At 49.1% G+C, this 21,258-nt stretch overlaps 1 protein-coding gene across 2 annotated transcripts in view; it reads left to right on the top strand.

Annotated features, from left to right (window-relative positions):
• Positions 1 to 21,258, top strand: part of TXNDC11 (thioredoxin domain containing 11) — a 173,360-nt gene that overhangs the window by 126,683 nt on the left and 25,419 nt on the right. For both annotated transcript variants that reach the window (XM_063934304.1, XM_063934305.1), the window contains one exon: positions 10,519 to 10,664. In XM_063934304.1, the coding sequence (XP_063790374.1) occupies positions 10,519 to 10,664 (146 nt within the window). The remainder of the gene's footprint in view (positions 1 to 10,518; positions 10,665 to 21,258) is intronic.

Genomic DNA, 21,258 nt, shown 5'->3' with positions numbered 1-21,258 from the left:
AAATGCAGTCCTTTCGATCACAAAAAAACAAGAAAGTCAGAGGTGCATCCTTTCTTGCCAGAGGCAGGGGTAGAGGAAAGAAGCTGCACCATACAGCTAGTTCCCAGGAACAGAAGTCCTCCCCGGCTTCCGCTAAATCCACCGCATGACGCTGGGGCTCCACAGGTGGAGCCAGGAGCGGTGGGGGTGCGTCTCCGAAATTTCAGCCACCAGTGGGTTCGCTCACAGGTGGATCCCTGGGCTATACAGATTGTGTCTCAGGGATACAAGCTGGAATTCGAAGTGATGCCCCCTCACCGTTACCTAAAATCGGCCCTGCCAGCTTCCCCCATGGAAAGGGAGGTAGTGTTAGCGGCAATTCACAAGTTATATCTCCAGCAGGTGGTGGTAAAGGTTCCCCTCCTTCAACAGGGAAGGGGATACTATTCCACAATGTTTGTGGTACCGAAACCGGACGGTTCGGTCAGACCCATATTGAATTTAAAGTCCCTGAACATTTATCTGAAAAGATTCAAGTTCAAAATGGAATCGCTCAGAGCGGTCATTGCAAGCCTGGAAGAGGGGGATTTTATGGTGTCTCTGGACATCAAGGATGCTTACTTGCATGTCCCCATTTATCCACCTCATCAGGAGTACCTCAGATTTGTGGTACAGGACTGTCATTACCAATTCCAGACGTTGCCGTTTGGGCTCTCCACGGCACCGAGAATATTTACCAAGGTAATGGCGGAAATGATGGTGCTCCTTCGAAAGCAAGGAGTCACAATTATCCCATGCTTGGACGATCTCCTCATAAAGGCGAGGTCCAGAGAGCAGTTGCTGATCAGCGTAGCACACTCTCAGGAAGTGTTGCAACAGCACGGCTGGATTCTGAATATCCCAAAGTCGCAGCTGATTCCTACGACGCATCTGCCCTTTCTGGGCATGATTCTGGACACAGACCAGAAGAAGGTGTTTCTCCCGGCGGAGAAGGCTCAGGAGCTCGTGACTAGTCAGAGACCTCTTAAAACCGAAACAGGTGTCGGTGCATCACTGCACGCGAGTCCTGGGAAAGATGGTGGCATCATACGAAGCCATTCCCTTCGGCAGGTTCCATGCGAGGATCTTTCAGTGGGATCTGTTGGACAAGTGGTCCGGATCGCATCTTCAGATGCATCGGCTGATCACCCTATCCCCCAGGGACAGGGTGTCTCTTCTGTGGTGGCTGCAGAGTGCTCACCTTCTCGAGGGCCGCAGGTTCGGCATACAGGACTGGGTCCTGGTGACCACGGATGCGAGCCTCCGAGGGTGGGGGGCAGTCACTCAGGGAAGAAACTTCCAAGGGTTGTGGTCAAGTCAGGAGGCTTGTCTGCACATAAATATCCTAGAACTAAGGGCCATATACAACGCCCTGAGTCAAGCGGAGCCTCTGCTTCGCAACCAACCGGTGCTGATTCAGTCAGACAACATCACCGCAGTGGCTCATGTAAACCGCCAGGGCGGCACAAGAAGCAGGGTGGCGATGGCGGAAGCCACCAGGATTCTTCGTTGGGCGGAGAATCACGTGCAAGCACTGTCAGCAGTGTTCATTCCGGGAGTGGACAACTGGGAAGCAGACTTCCTCAGCAGGCACGACCTCCACCCGGGAGAGTGGGGACTTCATCAAGAAGTCTACACGCAGATTACAAATCGATGGGAACTGCCACAGGTGGACATGATGGCATCCCGCCTCAACAAAAAGCTAAAAAGGTATTGCGCCAGGTCAAGGGACCCTCAGGCGATAGCTGTGGACGCACTAGTGACACTGTGGGTGTTCCAGTCGGTCTATGTATTTCCTCCTCTTCCTCTCATACCCAAGGTGCTGAGAATCGTAAGAAAAAGAGGAGTGAGAACAATACTCATTGTTCCGGATTGGCCAAGAAGGACTTGGTACCCGGAACTGCAAGAAATGCTCACAGAGGACCCATGGCCTCTGCCTCTCAGACAGGACCTGTTGCAACAGGGGCCCTGTCTGTTCCAAGACTTACCGCGGCTGCGTTTGACGGCATGGCGGTTGAACGCCGGATCCTAGCGGAAAAAGGCATTCCGGATGAAGTTATTCCTACGCTTATAAAGGCTAGGAAGGACGTGACAGCAAAACACTATCACCGTATATGGCGAAAATATGTTGCTTGGTGTGAGGCCAGGAAGGCCCCTACAGAGGAATTCCAGCTGGGCCGGTTCCTGCACTTCCTACAGTCTGGAGTGACTATGGGCTTGAAGTTGGGGTCCATAAAGGTCCAGATTTCAGCCCTATCCATTTTCTTTCAAAATGAACTGGCTTATCTTCCTGAGGTTCAGACGTTTGTAAGGGAGTGCTGCATATTCAACCCCCTTTTGTGCCACCAGAGGCACCTTGGGATCTCAACGTGGTGTTGGGTTTCCTGAAATCCCACTGGTTTGAGCCACTTAAGACCGTGGAGCTAAAGTCTCTCACGTGGAAGGTGGTCATGCTATTGGCCTTAGCTTCGGCTAGGCGTGTGTCAGAATTGGCGGCTTTGTCATGTAAAAGCCCCTATCTGTTTTTCCATGTGGACAGGGCAGAATTACGGAATCGTCCACAATTTCTGCCGAAGGTGGTGTCATCTTTTCATTTGAACCAACCTATTGTGGTGCCTACGGCTACTCGTGACTTGGAGGATTCCAAGTTGCTTGATGTAGTCAGGGCTTTGAAGATTTATGTGGCCAGAACGGCTGGAGTCAGGAAAACTGACTCGCTGTTTATCCTGTATGCATCCAACAAGCTGGGTGCTCCTGCTTCAAAGCAAACTATTGCTCGCTGGATCTGTAACACGATTCAGCAGGCTCATTCTGCGGCGGGATTGCCGCATCCAAAATCGATAAAAGCCCATTCCACAAGGAAAGTGGGCTCTTCTTGGGCGGCTGCCCGAGGGGTCTCGGCATTACAGCTTTGCCGAGCAGCTACTTGGTCGGGTTCAAACACCTTTGCAAAATTCTACAAGTTTGATACCCTGGCTGAGGAGGACCTTGTGTTTGCCCATTCGGTGCTGCAGAGTCATCCGCACTCTCCCGCCCGTTTGGTAGCTTTGGTATAATCCCCATGGTCCTTACGGAGTCCCCAGCATCCACTAGGTCGTTAGAGAAAATAAGATTTTACTCACCGGTAAATCTATTTCTCGTAGTCCGTAGTGGATGCTGGGCGCCCGTCCCTAGTGCGGACTTTCTGCAATACGTGTATATAGTTATTGCTTTATAAAGGGTTATGTTATGTTGGCATCCGTGGTTGATGCTTTGTTGTTGTTCATACTGTTAACTGGGTATGTTATCACAAGTTAAACGGTGTGATTGGTGTGGCTGGTATGAGTCTTACCCTGGATTCCAAAATCCTTTCCTTGTAATGTCAGCTCTTCCGGGCACAGTTTCCTTAACTGAGGTCTGGAGGATGGGCATAGAGGGAGGAGCCAGTGCACACCAGTAGTACTAAATCTTTCTTAGAGTGCCCAGTCTCCTGCGGAGCCTGTCTATTCCCCATGGTCCTTACGGAGTCCCCAGCATCCACTACGGACTACGAGAAATAGATTTACCGGTGAGTAAAATCTTATTATATATGTGTGTGTGTGTGTGTGTGTGTGTGTGTGTATTTAGGGAGAGTTTTTTTACTGTGTTTATGTCACTTGTGTGGTCCTGAGTAAGGGGCTGTGACCCCAAAAATGTTAGACTGTGTACCAGGTCTAAAACAGACTTCTTGCTGATGGAAGTCTCCAAAGTGCCTTTTTTAATTGGATATATGTATACAGTATATACCCCTAATACTGTATAATATGTATAATGACATCCCCCCCCCCCCCTCGACTCCACCCCTTATATATTTAATGACCCCCTCACCCACACCCCTTAGATATTTAATGATCCACCCCTTAGCTATTTAATGTACACCCCCCTCACCCCCACCCTTTATGTATTTAATGATCCTCTACCCACCTTTTAAAACACATTTTAATGATTTTCTACCCCTATAGCTTTACATTCTCGCTAACCTCAGTCAGACTCCGATTATGACTCCACACTCCAGCCTCCCGCTTGTTACCTTTTTGGGGGCATGATGAGACGACATGAATGTCTCATCCTCCAGGGTCAGCTGCACAGCACTGTCGGCGTCTACTGGTCACTGGCGTCGATGGAGACGGGGCGGTAGCAGCACCGCCGCTGCGGCTACAGAGTCCGACAGTTCAAGGAGTGTCTGGGACAAATTTGTCCGTCTCCATGTTCCGCCCCCAGCACCAGCTCTTGCAGTAGCTACCACTGCTGCTGCCGGTGCAGCCTGGAAACAGACAAATTCGTCCCTGTATAGCAGTCAGCAGATCTGGCTGGTGGGGCCCCTTGAAATAGCGGGGCCCGGGGTACTTACCTGTACTCTCCTGTTTTGGGGCACATAGTGATATCTGGCCTCTTTATTAGACGCCCTGAAGGTGGGCACATGTAGTTCTTTTGTCCAGTGGTCTTTTCCTGTTTGTGTTTGGGGTTCTTCCCTGTTGATAAGTGAGGACTATTAAGATCTGTCAGGTTTGTGACCTCTATCATTATGGTTGTGCTTCATTAATGGAGCACCATGTTATCTAGCTGTGGACCTGACTTCTGAGTGGTCGGAGCAGTCCGGTTTGGCAACCTGCATGGAGCTTCGCTTATCTGGCCACCATTAGTCTGTGCCTTTTCCTTGTCTTAACCTTACATTTTCCAATATTTAAGTTTAAGATACACAACAGTATCACTTCTGTGATCTTGTCACTTTTGTAATTTTTTTTTCTCTGACGTCCTAGTGGATGCTGGGAACTACGTAAGGACCATGGGGAATAGACGGCCTCCGCAGGAGACTGGGCACTCTAAGAAAGATTTAGGACTACCTGGTGTGCACTGGCTCCTCCCTCTATGCCCCTCCTCCAGACCTCAGTTAGAATCTGTGCCCGGCCAGAGCTGGGTGCTCCTAGTGGGCTCTCCTGAGCTTGCTAGAAAGAAAGTATATGTTAGGTTTTTTATTTTCAGTGAGATCTGCTGGCAACAGACTCACTGCTACGTGGGACTGAGGGGAGAGAAGCAAACCTACCTGCGTGCAGCTAGCTTGTGCTTCTTAGGCTACTGGACACCATTAGCTCCAGAGGGTTCGAACACAGGGCCTGACCTCGATCGTCCGGAGCCGCGCCGCCGTCCCCCTTGCAGAGCCAGAAGACAGAAGAAGGAGATGAAATCGGCGGCAGAAGACTCCGGTCTTCATTAAGGTAGCGCACAGCACTGCATCTGTGCGCCATTGTTCCCACAGCACACCACACACTCCGGTCACTGTAGGGTGCAGGGCGCTGGGGGGGGGGGGGGGGGCGCCCTGGGCAGCAATTATATTACCTTTTGGCTAAATATACACATAATACAGTCAGTTAACTGTATATGTGTAAAAAACCCCACCATTAAGTTAAAGAAAACGCGGGACAGAAGCCCGCCGCTGAGGGGGCGGGGCCTTCTTCCTCAGCACACCAGCACCATTTTCCCTTCACAGCTCCGCTGGAAGCACGCTCCCCAGGCTCTCCCCTGTAGTATCCAGGTACAAGACGGGTTAAAAAGAGAGTGGGGGCACATAAATTTAGGCGGAAATCGATACAAACAAACAGCTATTGGGAAAATCACTTATTAGCAGTGTAAATCCCTGTGTTATATAGCGCTGTGGTGTGTGCTGGCATACTCTCTCTCTGTCTCCCCAAAGGACTTTGTGGGGTCCTGTCCTCAGTCTGAGCATTCCCTGTGTGTGTGCGGTGTGTCGGTACGGCTGTGTCGACATGTTTGATGAGGAGGGTTACGTGGAGGCGGAGCAGGGGCAGATACATGTGGTGTCGCCCCCGACGGGGCCGACACCTGATTGGATGGATATGTGGAAGGTCTTAACCGACAGTGTCAACTTCTTACATAAAAGGTTTGATGACGCAGCAGCCTTGGGACAGCCGGGGTCTCAGCCCGCGCCTGCCCTGGCGACTCAGAAGCCGTCAGGGGCTCATAAACGCCCGCTAGCTCTGATGGTAGACACAGATGTCGACACGGAGTCTGACTCCAGTGTAGATGAGGATGAGACAAATGTACAGTCTACAAAAGCCATCCGATGCATGATTACTGCAATGAAAGATGTATTGCACATTTCTGATATTAACCCGGTTACCACCAAAAGGGGTATTATGTTTGGGGAGAAAAAGCAGCCAATGACTTTTCCCCCATCTGATTAATTAAATGATTTGTGTGAAGAAGCGTGGAGTTCCCCTGATAAGAAACTAGTGATTTCTAAGAGGTAACTGATGGCGTACCCTTTCCCGCCAACGGATAGGTTACGTTGGGAAACATCCCCTAGGGTGGACAAGGCGCTAACACGCTTATCTAAAAGGGTGGCACTGCCGTCTCAGGATACGGCCGCCCTAAAGGATCCTGCGGATAGAAAGCAGGAAGCTATCCTGAAGTCTGTGTATACACACTCTGGTACTCTACTGAGACCTGCTATTGCTTCAGCCTGGATGTGTAGTGCTGCAGCAGCATGGACTGATACCCTGTCAGACAACATTGATTCCCTCGACAGGGATACTATTTTGCTAACCATCGAACATATAAAAGACGTCGTCTTATATATGCGGGATGCACAGAGGGACATTTGCCTGCTGGCATCTAGAATTAATGCAATGTCCATTTCTGCCAGGAGAGTATTATGGACTCGGCAGTGGACAGGTGATGCTGATTCTAAAAAACACATGGAGGTTTTGCCTTATAAGGGTGAGGAACTATTTGGGGACGGTCTCTCGGACCTCGTATCCACAGCAACTGCTGGGAAGTCGACTTTTTTGCCTCAGGTTCCCTCACAGCCTAAGAAAGCACCGTATTATCAAATGCAGTCCTTTCGGCCTCAGAAAGGCAAGCGGGTCAGAGGAGCATCCTTTCTGGCCAGAGGCAAGGGTAGGGGAAAGAAGCTGCACCAGGCAGCCAGTTCCCAGGAACAAAAATCCTCCCCTGCTTCCACTAAGTCCACCGCATGACGTTGGGGCTCCACAGGCGGAGCCAGGTGCGGTGGGGGCGCGTCTCCGAAACTTCAGCAACCAGTGGGTTCGCTCACAAGTGGATCTATGGGCTGTACAAATTGTATCTCAGGGATACAAGCTGGAGTTCGAGGCGACTCCCCCTCACCGTTACCTCAAATCAGCCTTGCCAGCTGCTCCCAGGGAAAGGGAGGTAGTACTGGCGGCAATTCACAAGCTGTACCTCCAGCAGGTGATAATCAAGGTCCCCCTCCTTCAACAGGGCAGGGGTTACTATTCCACAATGTTTGTGGTACCGAAACCGGAAGGTTCGGTGAGACCCATCCTGAATTTAAAATCCTTGAACACTTATATAAAGAAGTTCAAGTTCAAAATGGAATCGCTCAGGGCGGTTATTGCAAGCCTGGAAAAGGGGGATTTTATGGTGTCGCTGGACATCAAGGATGCTTACTTGCATGTCCCCATTTTCCCACCTCACCAGGAGTACCTCAGGTTTGTGGTACAGAACTGTCATTACCAATTCCAGACGTTGCCGTTTGGTCTTTCCACGGCACCGAGAATATTTACCAAGGTAATGGCCGAAATGATGATACTCCTTCAAAGAAAGGGAGTTATAATTATCCCGTACTTGGACGATCTCCTCATAAAGGCGAGGTCCAAAGAGCAGTTGTTGGTCAGCATAGCACTCTCTCAGGAAGTGTTGCAACAGCATGGCTGGATTCTGAATATCCCAAAGTCGCAGCTGATCCCAACGACGCGTCTGCTTTTCCTGGGAATGATTCTGGACACAGAACAGAAGAAGGTGTTTCTCCCGGAGGAGAAGGCCCAGGAATTGTCATCTCTGGTCAGGGACCTCCTGAAACCAAAACAGGTGTCGGTGCATCACTGCATGCGAGTCCTGGGAAAGATGGTGGCTTCTTACGAAGCAATTCCCTTCGGCAGGTTCCATGCAAGGATCTTTCAGCGGGATCTGTTGGACAAATGGTCCGGATCGCATCTTCAGATGCATCGGTTGATCACCCTATCCCCAAGGGCCAGGGTGTCTCTGCTGTGGTGGCTGCAGAGTGCTCATCTTTTCGAGGGACGCAGGTTCGGCATACAGGACTGGATCCTGGTGACCACGGATGCAAGCCTCCGAGGATGGGGGGCAGTCACTCAGGGATGAAACTTCCAAGGACAGTGGTCAAGTCTGGAGACTTCTCTACACATAAATATATTGGAACTAAGGGCCATCTACAACGCCCTGAGTCAAGCAGAGCCCCTGCTTCAAAACCAATCTGTACTGATTCAGTCAGACAACATCACGGCGGTCGCCCATGTAAACCGCCAGGGCGGCACAAGAAGCAGGATGGCAATGGCAGAAGCCACAAGGATTCTTAGATGGGCGGAGAATCACGTGCTAGCACTGTCAGCAGTGTTCATTCCGGGAGGGGACAACTGGGAAGCAGACTTCCTCAGCAGGCACGACCTCCACCCGGGAGAGTGGGGACTTCATCAAGAAGTCTTCACACAGATTGTAAATCGTTGGGAACTGCCACAGGTGGACATGATGGCGTCCCGCCTCAACAAAAAGCTAAAAAAATATTGCGCCAGGTCACGGGACCCTCAGGCGATAGCTGTGGACGCACTAGTGACACCGTGGGGGTACCAGTCGGTTTATGTGTTCCCTCCTCTTCCTCTCATACCCAAGGTACTGAGGATAGTAAGAAAGAGAGGAGTAAGAACTATACTCATCGTTCCGGATTGGCCAAGAAGAACTTGGTACCCAGAACTACAAGAAATGATCTCAGAGGACCCATGGCCTCTGCCTCTCAGACAGGACCTGTTACAGCAGGGGCCCTGTCTGTTCCAAGACTTACCGCGGCTGCGTTTGACGGCATGGCGGTTGAACGCCGGATCCTAGCGGAAAAGAGCATTCCGGATGAAGTTATTCCTACGCTGATAAAGGCTAGGAAAGACGTGACAGCAAAATATTATCACCGTATATGGCGAAAATATGTTGCTTGGTGTGAGGCCAGGAAGGCCCCTACAGAGGAATTCCAGCTGGGTCGATTCCTGCACTTCCTACAGTCAGGAGTGACTATGGGCCTAAAATTAGGATCCATAAAGGTCCAGATTTCGGCCCTATCTATTTTCTTTCAAAAAGAACTGGCTTCACTGCCTGAAGTTCAGACGTTTGTTAAGGGAGTGCTGCATATTCAGCCCCCTTTTGTGTGCCTCCAGTGGCACCTTGGGATCTTAACGTTGTGTTGGATTTCCTGAAATCACACTGGTTCGAGCCACTTAAGACCGTGGAGCTAAAGTATCTCACGTGGAAGGTGGTCATGCTGTTGGCCTTGGCTTCAGCTAGGCGTGTGTCAGAATTGGCGGCTTTGTCATGTAAAAGCCCGTATCTGATCATCCATATGGACAGGGCAGAATTGAGGACTCGTCCCCAATTTCTCCCAAAGGTGGTATCAGCTTTTCATTTGAACCAACCTATTGTGGTGCCTGCGGCTACTCGGGACTTGGAGGCTTCCAAGTTGCTGGACGTAGTCAGGGCTTTGAAAATCTATGTAGCCAGGACGGCTGGAGTCAGGAAAACTGACTCGCTGTTTATCCTGCATGCACCCAACAAACTGGGTGCTCCGGCTTCAAAGCAAACTATTGCGCGCTGGATCTGTAACACGATTCAGCAAGCTCATTCTGCGGCAGGGTTACCGCATCCTAAATCCGTAAAAGCCCATTCCACAAGGAAGGTGGGCTCTTCTTGGGCGGCTGCCCGAGGGGTCTCGGCTTTACAGCTTTGCCGAGCTGCTACTTGGTCGGGTTCAAACACATTTGCTAAGTTCTACAAGTTTGATACCCTGGCTGAGGAGGACCTTGCCTTTGCTCATTCGGTGCTGCAGAGTCATCCGCACTCTCCCGCCCGTTTGGGAGCTTTGGTATAATCCCCATGGTCCTTACGGAGTTCCCAGCATCCACTAGGACGTCAGAGAAAATAAGAATTTACTCACCGGTAATTCTATTTCTCGTAGTCCGTAGTGGATGCTGGGCGCCCGTCCCAAGTGCGGACTCTCTGCAATACATTTATATAGTTATTGCTTAACTAAAGGGTTATTGTTATGAGCCATCTGTTACTGAGGCTCAGTTGTTGTTCATACTGTTAACTGGGTATGGTTATCACAAGTTGTACAGTGTGATTGGTGTGGCTGGTATGAGTCTTACCCTGGATTCCAAATCCTTTCCTTGTTGTGTCAGCTCTTCCGGGCACAGTTTCCTTAACTGAGGTCTGGAGGAGGGGCATAGAGGGAGGAGCCAGTGCACACCAGATAGTACCTAATCGTTCTTTTAGAGTGCCCAGTCTCCTGCGGAGCCCGTCTATTCCCCATGGTCTTTACGGAGTTCCCAGCATCCACTACGGACTACGAGAAATAGAATTACCGGTGAGTAAATTCTTATTTTTTTTTCTTCCTTAAATGTTCTGTCTTTTTTTTTTTTCCAGAGGATTTTATCCAGAATTTCAGCAAAGTTTACAGCCCACTGCGGAGACATCTGGTCAGTGACCCGGCTCTCGGCAAGCTAAAACACCAACTAATCACAGAAGTGACATCAAGCACTTTCCATCATATTGTTCTGGAACGCAGAAAGGTACATGGTGGCATTGCTGTGTACTTACAACTTGTATAAGCCATGGCTGTCTGCTGTACTGAGCTGTTGCATACTTGCCTACCTGACCCTCTCCATGAGGGAGAAAATGCTCTGTTCCTGGACTTTCCTGGTAATGTATGACTGCCATCACCTGTGGTGAGCTAGTTAATTGATGAGAAAGGTGTTTCACCACAGGTGATGACAATCATACATTACCCGGAAAGTCCAGGAACAGAGCATTTTCTCCCTCATGGAGAGGGTCAGGTAGGCAAGTATGATCTGTTGTAGCTGAAAGGAAACCTATTTATTATACACATTTCTTGCCCCCGGAATTGCACATTTCAGTGGAAATATTTGCCAGCTGCAGGAAAAACCAGATCTCTCCTCAGTGATTCATGATTCCCTCAGATCACCTGGCAAGAGTGAGAGCCCTTAGTTTAACGAGATTAAAGGAAACTCTGTAGTCCTAAAATAAAACCAATTTGTATTTGGTGTAAATGATACTGAAACCTAAAGTGCAGTATAGGTTAGGTATTCAATTAGTGTCACCCAACTGATATATACTAATGGGGGTAGGTAGGATGATAATTGAAATGACCAAATATAAAAAAAAACAGGTGCAACTCCTGTAACCTAAGAAGCTTACGTGTTTATTGAACAAGCATGTTTAGCTGCTTGTGATTTTCATCGAGATAAATGATTCAAGAGCCTCTGTTGCTTAACAGGTGCACAGATGTGTGTTTGCCACAGCAGTGGCAGCTGTTTTGTTGCATCATATTTTTCAGCAACCGATTATATGAGAATGAATAGTGGGTGTGTGGATTGTTGTGTTAAAGCAAATTCTAATACAGCACAGAGAACTAAACTACATACCTGTTATGGATGTGGTACAGAATGTTGACATTCAAAATGAAGATATAAGGGGGGAATTCAATTAGGCGCTGTAGATTACCGCTGCTAATTCAATTAGCCCCAACCACTGGTAGTATTATTGAGGATCTGCAATAATGACCTGTTTTCGCATCTGGGATCGCAAACTTATCCTGGATCCATGTGTTATTGATTGAAAATGGGTCAGTTGCCACACAAAAAAAGGGTCGCAATTGAATTGGCCGATTAACACAATTGGGCAATAAACCACGATAAATGCCTATTGTTTTTGTACGGTAATTTACCAGGAAGGGGGGGGGGGAAACGGCCCAACCTCTTGAAGGGTTGATTGTCCCGTTCCCCGCTGACAGGACACTGAGCTCCTGCGGGAACTATTCGCAAGCCCCACCACGGCGAGCTTACATTCCTGCAGCACGCCACCACCCCTAACAGAGCCAGAAGAAAGAAGAGTGGTAAGTACTTAGCCGGTGTCCTGGCTAGCGAGGCGCCGGCCATTATGGCGCCATGAGGGTACGGAGACGCACGGCTTCTAACCGAGGCGAAATGGGTCTCCAGACACAGTACACAGCTATGTCTGAGTACACTGTACACAGTACCCACACTGGCAAAAACAGCCTTAAAACGGTTTTCTCTTACGTCCTAGAGGATGCTGGGGACTCCGTAAGGACCATGGGGTATAGACGGTCTCCGCAGGAGACATGGGCACTCTAAGACTTTAGATGGGTGTGAACTGGCTCCTCCCTCTATGCCCCTCCTCCAGACCTCAGTTGGATCCTGTGCCCAGAGGAGACTGGATGCACTGCAGGGGAGCTCTACTGAGTTTCTCTGAAAAGACTTTTGTTATGTTTTTTATTTTCAGGGAGCACTGCTGGCAACAGGCTCCCTGCTTCATGGGACTGAGGGGAGAGACGCAGACCTACTTTACTGATAGGCTCTGCATCTTAGGTTACTGGACACCATTAGCTCCAGAGGGTCGGAACACAGGTGTCGTCCTCGCTGTTCGTCCCAGAGCCGCGCCGCCGCCGTCCTCCTCACAGAGCCGAAAGATAGAAGCCGGGTAAGTATATGAAGCAAGAAGACTTCAAAGGCGGCAGAAGACTTCAGATCTTCAATGAGGTACCGCGCAGCGGTAGCGCTGCGCGCCATTGCTCCCACACACACACACAAGGCACAGCATGGGTGCAGGGAGCAGGGGGGGCGCCCTGGGCAGCAATAATCACCTCAAATGAAACTGGCAGCATTCTTAGATACTGCGGAGGCAGTATATTATATAACCCCCGCCAGTATAAATAAATGAGCGGGACCGAAGCCCGCCGTCGAGTGGGTGGGGCTTGATCCTCCAGCACTAACCAGCGCCATTTTCTCCACAGCATGCTGCAGAGAAGCTGCTCCCGAACTCTCGCCTGCTGAACACAGTAACGGGGCAAAAACGAGGGGGGGGGGGCACATTTTTTGGTGCAAAATTGTATATTTATATAGCGCTATTTAGGCTGGGACTTTTGGTTTCAGTATATTGTGACGCTGGGTGTGTGCTGGCATACTCTCTCTCTCTGTCTCTCCAAAGGGCCTTATTGGGGGGCTGTCCCCATATTCATATATCCCAGTGTGTGTGTGGGTGTCAGTACATGTGTGTCGACATGTCTGAAGCGGAAGGCTCGTCTAGAGAGGATGCAGAGCAGATAGTGGTGGTGTCTCCGTCGGCACAGCCGACACCTGATTGGTTGGACATGTGGAATGTGTTAAATGCTAATGTGACTTTATTACACAAGAGATTGGACAAAGCAGAGTCCAAGGACAAAGCAGGGAGTCAATCCATGGCTTTGGCTGTGTCACAAGACCATTCAGGGTCCTATAAACGTCCTTTTTCCCAGGTAGCAGACACTGATACCGACATGGATTCTGACTCCAGTGTCGACTATGATGAGGCGAGGTTACACCCAAGAGTGGCCAAGAGTATTCAATATATGATTATTGCAATAAAAGATGTTTTACATATCACAGAGGACCCTTCTGTCCCTGACATGAGGGTCTGCATGTTTAAGGGGAAGAAACCTGAGGTAACGTTTCCCCCATCTCATGAGCTGAACGCTTTATTTGAAAAGGCTTGGGAAACTCCAGACAAGAGACTGCAGGTTCCCAAGAGAATTATTATGGCGTATCCTTTCCCCTCAAAGGACAGGTTATGGTGGGAATCCTCGCCCACGGTGGACAAGGCCTTGACGCGCTTATCCAAAAAGGTGGCGCTACCATCCCTGGACACGGCGGCCCTAAAGGATCCTGCGGATCGCAGGCAGGAAACTACCTTAAACTCAATTTACGCGCATACGGGAGCCCTACTCAGGCCGGCAGTAGCGTCGGCATGGGTTGGTAGCGCAATTGCAGCGTGGGTAGATAACTTGTCAACGGACATTGACACCTTAGATAAGGAGAGTATTTTGTTGACCTTGGGTCATATTAAGGAGGCAGCGTTATATATGAGCGAGGCTGCGAGAGATATTGGGCTGTTGGGTTCAAAAGGCAATGCCATGGCAGTTTCTGCTAGAAGGTCCCTGTGGACCCGTCAATGGACAGGTGATGCTGATTCAAAGAGACATATGGAGGCTTTGCCTTACAAGGGTGAAGTTTTATTTGGGGAGGGCCTCGCGGACCTGGTTTCCACAGCTACCGCGGGTAAGTCTTCTTTTTTGCCTTATGTTCCCCCACAGCAAAAGAAGACACCTCAATTCCAGATGCAGTCCTTTCGGTCGCATAAGTTCAGAAAGGGTCGGGGCTCTGCCTTCCTCGCCAGGGGTAAAGGTAGAGGGAAAGGAACACCAGCTACAGTTAGTTCCCAGGGACAAAAGTCCTCCCCGGCCTCTACAAAATCCACCGCATGACGCTGGGGCTCCGCTGCAGGAGTCCGCACCGGTGGGAGCACGTCTCCGTCTCTTCAGCCAGGTCTGGGTTCAGTCGGATTTGGATCCTTGGGTGATCGAAATTGTATCCCAAGGCTACAAACTGGAGTTCGAAGATGTGCCTCCACACCGATTTTTTTAAATCGGCCTTGCCAGCTTCTCCCCCAGAGAGGGAAACCGTTTCAGCTGCCATACAAAAACTGTGTCAACAGCAGGTGATTATCAAGGTTCCCCTAGGGCAACAGGGAAAAGTGTTTTATTCAACCCTGTTTGTGGTCCCGAAGCCAGATGGCTCGGTCAGACCAATTCTGAATCTAAAATCCCTGAACCTATATTTGAAAAGGTTCAAATTCAAGATGGAATCTCTTCGGGCAGTGATCTCCAGCCTGGAGGGGGGGGATTTTATGGTGTCACTATACATAAAGGATGCATACCTTCATGTCCCCATATATCCGCCTCATCAGGCGTACCTGAGATTCGCTGTACAGGATTGTCATTACCAGTTTCAGACGTTGCCGTTTGGGCTTTCCACGGCCCCGAGGATTTTCACCAAGGTAATGGCGGAAATGATGGTGCTCCTGCGCAAGCAAGGAGTCACAATTATCCCATACTTGGACGATCTCCTGATAAAGGCGAGATCGGGAGATCAGTTACTGAAAAGCGTGTCTCTCTCCCTGAGAGTACTACAACAACACGGCTGGATTCTAAATCTACTAAAGTCGCAGTTGGTTCCGACGACTCGGCTGTCATTTTTGGGCATAACTGGTAACAAATGGGTTAGAATATGTCCCTGCGCACAAATGCCGCCAACCCAAGGTCTATCCTAGTGTGTCACCTAACACACTGAAATAATGCTAGAAAGGGAATATTAGAATAATCCCTAGGTGGCGCAAATAGTAAAAAGTCCAAAGAAATTACCCGTGTGGGCTAAAGTCCGTTCCTTTTCATACAAGTGAGTTCATATATGAATCCGTCGTCCAAAGATGATGTATGAAAAAAAACACAATATAAACACAAATGTTCAGTACAGTCTCTGTGGGTGTTAGAGGAACAAAATGTACACCCAGGTTCCTTCGACTATTCAGTACTTGGGATGTGCAGTTCTACTCGTAAGGTCCACCTCAGTGACTCGCATAAATGGACTGCTTACATGTGCTTACTTCTAAAACAATTGTATAAATCACATCAAGGTTTCTTTCACCCATACAAATGCAGTATCCAAAATAATCAAGCACCCACGAGTAGGTCTCTGGGTATATAGGATGCTCACGTGTATGCTTACTTCAAGGTGCGGTGTACTTTCACATCAAAGGTTTCTTTCGATGTTTTCCGCTGTCTTCCTCCTCTATTCCTTCAATTTTACTTCATGCTCAATAAAAAGCACAAAAAAAACGAAGGAATGTATGAGGGTACAAAAGATTTTTAATAAAATAATTTAAAACAGATATTCGTCACAATAGGTTCTTATAATTGGACAAATGGTAATAATCTCATGACCAGATAGTGCAACTCCTCAACGTGAGAAAAAAAGATGGAAAACCCGGGTATTCTCACCGTTGTATCGTTGAATTCACTGGCAAAAGGTATTCAGCTTCCACATGCTCCACCACCAACGCGATTCTACTGTATGTAAGTCTTTATCACATGTAAGCAGTCCATTTATGCGAGTCACTGAGGTGGACCTTACGAGTAGAACTGCACATCCCAAGTACTGAATAGTCGAAGGAACCTGGGTGTACATTTTGTTCCTCTAACACCCACAGAGACTGTACTGAACATTTGTGTTTATATTGTGTTTTTTTTCATACATCATCTTTGGACGACGGATTCATATATGAACTCACTTGTATGAAAAGGAACGGACTTTAGCCCACACGGGTAATTTCTTTGGACTTTTTACTATTTGCGCCACCTAGGGATTATTCTAATATTCCCTTTCTAGCATTTTTGGGCATAATTCTGGACATGGAAATAAAGAGGGTTTTTCTCCCGTCGGAAAAAGCCCAGGAACTCCAGAACATGGTCAGGGACCTGCTAAAACCAAAAAGAGTGTCAGTTCATCAATGCACTCGAGTATTGGGGTAGATGGTGGCGGCCTACGAGGCCATTCCGTTCGGCAGGTTCCATGCGAGAACTTTTCAGTGGGACCTTCTGGACAAGTGGTCGGGGTCCCATTTACAAATTCATCAGAGAATAAGCCTGTCCCCCAGGGCCAGGGTTTCTCTCCTGTGGTGGCTTCAGAGCGCTCACCTTCTAGAGGGTTGCAGGTTCGGCATTCAAGACTGGGTTCTTGTGACCACGGACGCGAGCCTCCGAGGATGGGGAGCAGTCACACAAGGAAGAAATTTTCAAGGAATATGGTCAAGTCAGGAGGCTTGTCTATATATCAATGTGCTGGAATTAAGGGCCATATACAACGGCCTACAACAAGCGGAGAATCTTCTTCGCAACCTACCCATTCTGATTCAGTCAGACAATGTCACAGCCGTGGCACATGTAAACCAACAGGACGGGACAAGGAGCAGAGCAGCAATGGCAGTAGCCACCAGGATTCTTCGCTGGGCGGAAAATCATGTAAGCGCTCTGTCAGCAGTTTTCATTCCGGGAGTGGACAACTGGGAAGCAGACTTCCTCAGCAGACACTATCTCCATCCAGGAGAGTGGGGACTTCATCAAGAGGTCTTTGCAGAGATAACAAGTCGTTGGGGACTTCCTCAAATAGACATGATGGCGTCACGCCTCAACAAAAAGCTTTGGACGTATTGTTCCAGGTCAAGGGACCCTCAGGCAGTGGCGGTGGACGCACTAGTTTATGTGTTCCCTCCACTTCCACTCATCTCAAAAATATTGAGAATCATAAGGCGGACAAGAGTGCAGACAATACTCATTGTTCCAGATTGGCCTCGAAGGGCCTGGTATTCAGATCTTCAGGAAATTATCGCAGAAGATCCGTGGCCTCTTCCTCCCAGGGAGGACCTGTTGCAACAGGGGCCCTGTGTGTTCCAAGACTTACCGCGGTTACGTTTGACGGCATGGCGGTTGAACACCAAATCCTAGCTAGGAAAGGTATTCCGGGGGAAGTCATCCCTACTCTCATCAAAGCTAGGAAGGAGGTAACGGCGAAGCATTATCACCGTATCTGGAGGAAATATGTTTCTTGGTGTGAAGCCAAGAATGCTCCTACGGAAGTTTTTCAGCTGGGTCGTTTTCTCCACTTTCTACAGACAGGAGTGGATATGGGCCTTAAGTTAGGCTCCATTAAGGTGCAGATTTTCGCCTTATCTATTTTCTTTCAGAAGGAATTGGCTTCTCTCCCAGACGTCCAGACTTTTGTAAAGGGAGTGCTGCACATCCAACCTCCTTTTGTGCCCCCAGTGGCACCGTGGGACCTTAACGTGGTGTTACGGTTCCTAAAATCACACTGGTTTGAACCTCTTCAAACGGTGGAGTTGAAATTTCTCACTTGGAAAGTGGTCATGTTGTTGGCCTTGGCATCTGCGAGGCGGGTGTCCGAATTGGCGGCTTTGTCTCACAAGAGCCCCTATCTGATTTTCCATGTGGATCGAGCGGAAACCTCAATTTCTACCTAAGGTGGTTTCGTTGTTCCATATGAACCAACCTATTGTGGTGCCTGTGGCTACGGGTGACTTGGAGGATTCCAAGTCCCTTGATGTAGTCAGGGCCTTAAAAATTTATGTAGCCAGGACGACTCGAGTTAGGAAAACAGAGGCACTGTTTGTCCTGTATGCGGCCAACAAGGTTGGCGCTCCTGCTTCTAAGCAGACTATTGCTCGCTGGATCTGTAACACGATTCAGCAGGCTCATTCTACGGCTGGATTGCCGTTAACAAATTCTGTAAAGGCCCATTCCACTAGGAAGGTGGGCTCTTCTTGGGCGGCTGCCTGAGGCGTCTCGGCATTACAGCTGTGCCGAGCAGCTACTTGGTCGGGTTCAAACACTTTTGCAAAATTCTACAAGTTTGATACCCTGGCTGATGACCTCATGTTTGCTCAATCGGTGCTGCAGAGTCATCCGCACTCTCCCGCCCGGTCTGGAGCTTTGGTATAATCCCCATGGTCCTTACGGAGTCCCCAGCATCCTCTAGGACGTAAGAGAAAATAAGATTTTAAACCTACCGGTAAATCTTTTTCTCCTAGTCCGTAGAGGATGCTGGGCGCCCGTCCCAGTGCGGACAATTTCTGCAAGGCTTGTATATAGTTGTTGCTTACATAAGGGTTATGTTACAGTTGTGATCAGTCTCTGGCTGATGCTGTTTTGTTCATACTGTTAACTGGTTTGGTATATTCCATGTTGTACGGTGTGTATGGTGTGGGCTGGTAGGTATCTCACCCTTAGATTAACAAAAATCCTTTCCTCGTACTGTCCGTCTCCTCTGGGCACAGTTCTTTAACTGAGGTCTGGAGGAGGGGCATAGAGGGAGGAGCCAGTTCACACCCATCTAAAGTCTTAGAGTGCCCATGTCTCCTGCGGAGCCCGTCTATACCCCATGGTCCTTACGGAGTCCCCAGCATCCTCTACGGACTAGGAGAAAAAGATTTAACGGTAGGTTTAAAATCTTATTTTCTCTCCATTTTAAGCACCAGATTACCTCAGCCAGTATAAAAAAAAAGAGGGAAGACCGCCATTGAAGGGGCGGGGCCTTCACTATGAGCGGTTCCAGCAGCTCACCAGTGCCATTTTCCCTCTGCAGTGGACACAGACGCTGACTGACAGGGATGCGCAGCTCCTTCGGAGAGACTCCAGATTACCTCAGCGGTACCAGGAGGTCATAGCTGGTGGGTGAGCGATTATTAATGTACTAAGTTACCTATCAGGGTACTTAGTCTGCGACCTGGCTAAGTTTGGCATTAGCGATCAGGGCGCGGTGGGGGCTGGCTCCAAATAACTCTGTGTCTCGCTGAAAGGCTCTTTGTGGGTTAATTGTACTTAACCTTTTCCTGTGTGTGTGTGTGCTGTCACATTTACATTATGTCAGGCAAAGAGTGTGTATCTTGTACAGCGGAATGTTCCACTTCCCCAGGGGACTCACTACTGTGAACTCATGGCAGTGCACCTTCCCAGAATAGCAAGGCTGAACTGGAGTGGGTTAATTCCATTAAGGGAATGATCTTAAATATTTCTACAAAACTGTCCCGCAATACTTAAGACAGACTGTGGATGAGTTTATGAATAGAGACTCAATCCCCTCCTATTTGTCCGCAAAAACATCACTGGCCCATATCCTGCAGTCTGACTCTGACGTTGATGGGTCAGACATGGAGGAGGGTTAGGTGGATTTGGAGGGGGGTGGATGATACTCTGTCACAGGGAATAGAGGCTCTTATAGAGGCTATCAGTGATGTTCTGCAAATTCCTGATAAGGTGACAGAGATGTGTGAGGAATCTTATTTTAATGTAAAAAAGAAATCCTCAGTCACTTTTCCTGCGTCAAATGAATTGAATACCCTGTTTGAAGAATCGTGGGTTAATCCTGATAAGAAATTTCAAATCCCTAAAAGGTTGCTCTCATCTTTTCCCTTTCCTCTGGAGGATAGGAAAAAATGGGAAAAGCCAGCGATAGTGGACGCATCAGTCTCTAGGCTGTCACGAAAAATTGTATTTCCTGTCCCTGGTGCAGCCTCCATAAAAGATACGGCTGATCGTAAAATTGAGACTACACTCAAATCATTGTACACAGCTGCTGGTGTGGCCCAGAGACCCACTATTGCATGTGCGTGGATCACAAAAGCCATTGCTAAATGGTCAGATAACCTAATTGACGGGTTGGATTCCTTGTCTAGGGGTGGGATGTTGTTTTGCTCCTGCAGCATATACAGGACTCTGCTAACTTTATGGTGGAAGCCATAAAAGAGATTGGTTTGCTTAATGCACACACCACCGCTATGGTAGTGTCAGCACGCAGGGGCTTGTGGTACGCCAGTGGACTGCTGATGCGGACTCCAGGAAAGGTGTGGAAGGCCTACCATTCACAGGAGAGGCCTTGTTTGGAGACGAACTAGACAAATGGATCTCCAAAGCTACTGCGGGTAAGTCTACGTATCTTCCTTCCGCAGCTCCCCCAGCCAAGAAAGCTTATTCAGCTTCAAATGTACAATCCTTTGGGACAGCCAAGTTTAAGGGAAAATCCAGAGGTGCCCCTATGGCCTCCAGAGGTGCCCCTATGGCCTCCAGAGGTGCCCCTATGGCCTCCAGAGGTGCCCCTATGGCCTCCAGAGGTGCCCCTATGGCCTCCAGAGGTGCCCCTATGGCCTCCAGAGGTGCCCCTATGGCCTCCAGAGGTGCCCCTAAGGCCTCCAGAGGCGCAAGAGGTAAACCACGCAAACCAGCAACTGCAGGTGCTCAGGAACAGAGCTCAGGCTCTGCTTCCTCAAAGCCTTCAGCATGAAGGTGGACCGCGATGCCTGGAGGACTGTCAAGGGGGGAGCCCGACTAAAATTCTTCAGTCACATCTGGTCAAGTTCGTGCCGGGATCCCTGGGTCATAGATCTTATTTCCCAGGGCTACAGACTGGAGTTCCAAGAGCTCCCACCTCACAGATTCTTCAAATCAGACTTACCAGCTTCATTAGAGGCAAGTATAACTTTACAGCAGGCCATCCAAAATCTGGTACAGACTCAAGTTATTGTTCCAGTTCCACTTCATCTGCACAACAAGGGGTACTATTCCAACTTGTATGTAGTACCAAAACCGGACTGTTCGGTACGACTAATTCTGAACCTTAAGTCCTTGAATCCGTTCTTAAGTGTCAAGTCCAAGATGGAGTCCCTGAGAACGGTGATCTCAGGTCT

The sequence above is a fragment of the Pseudophryne corroboree genome, chromosome 7, assembly GCF_028390025.1.
Source record: "Pseudophryne corroboree isolate aPseCor3 chromosome 7, aPseCor3.hap2, whole genome shotgun sequence".
NCBI lineage: Eukaryota > Metazoa > Chordata > Amphibia > Anura > Myobatrachidae > Pseudophryne > Pseudophryne corroboree.
This window is presented reverse-complemented; position numbering and strand designations above follow the sequence as displayed.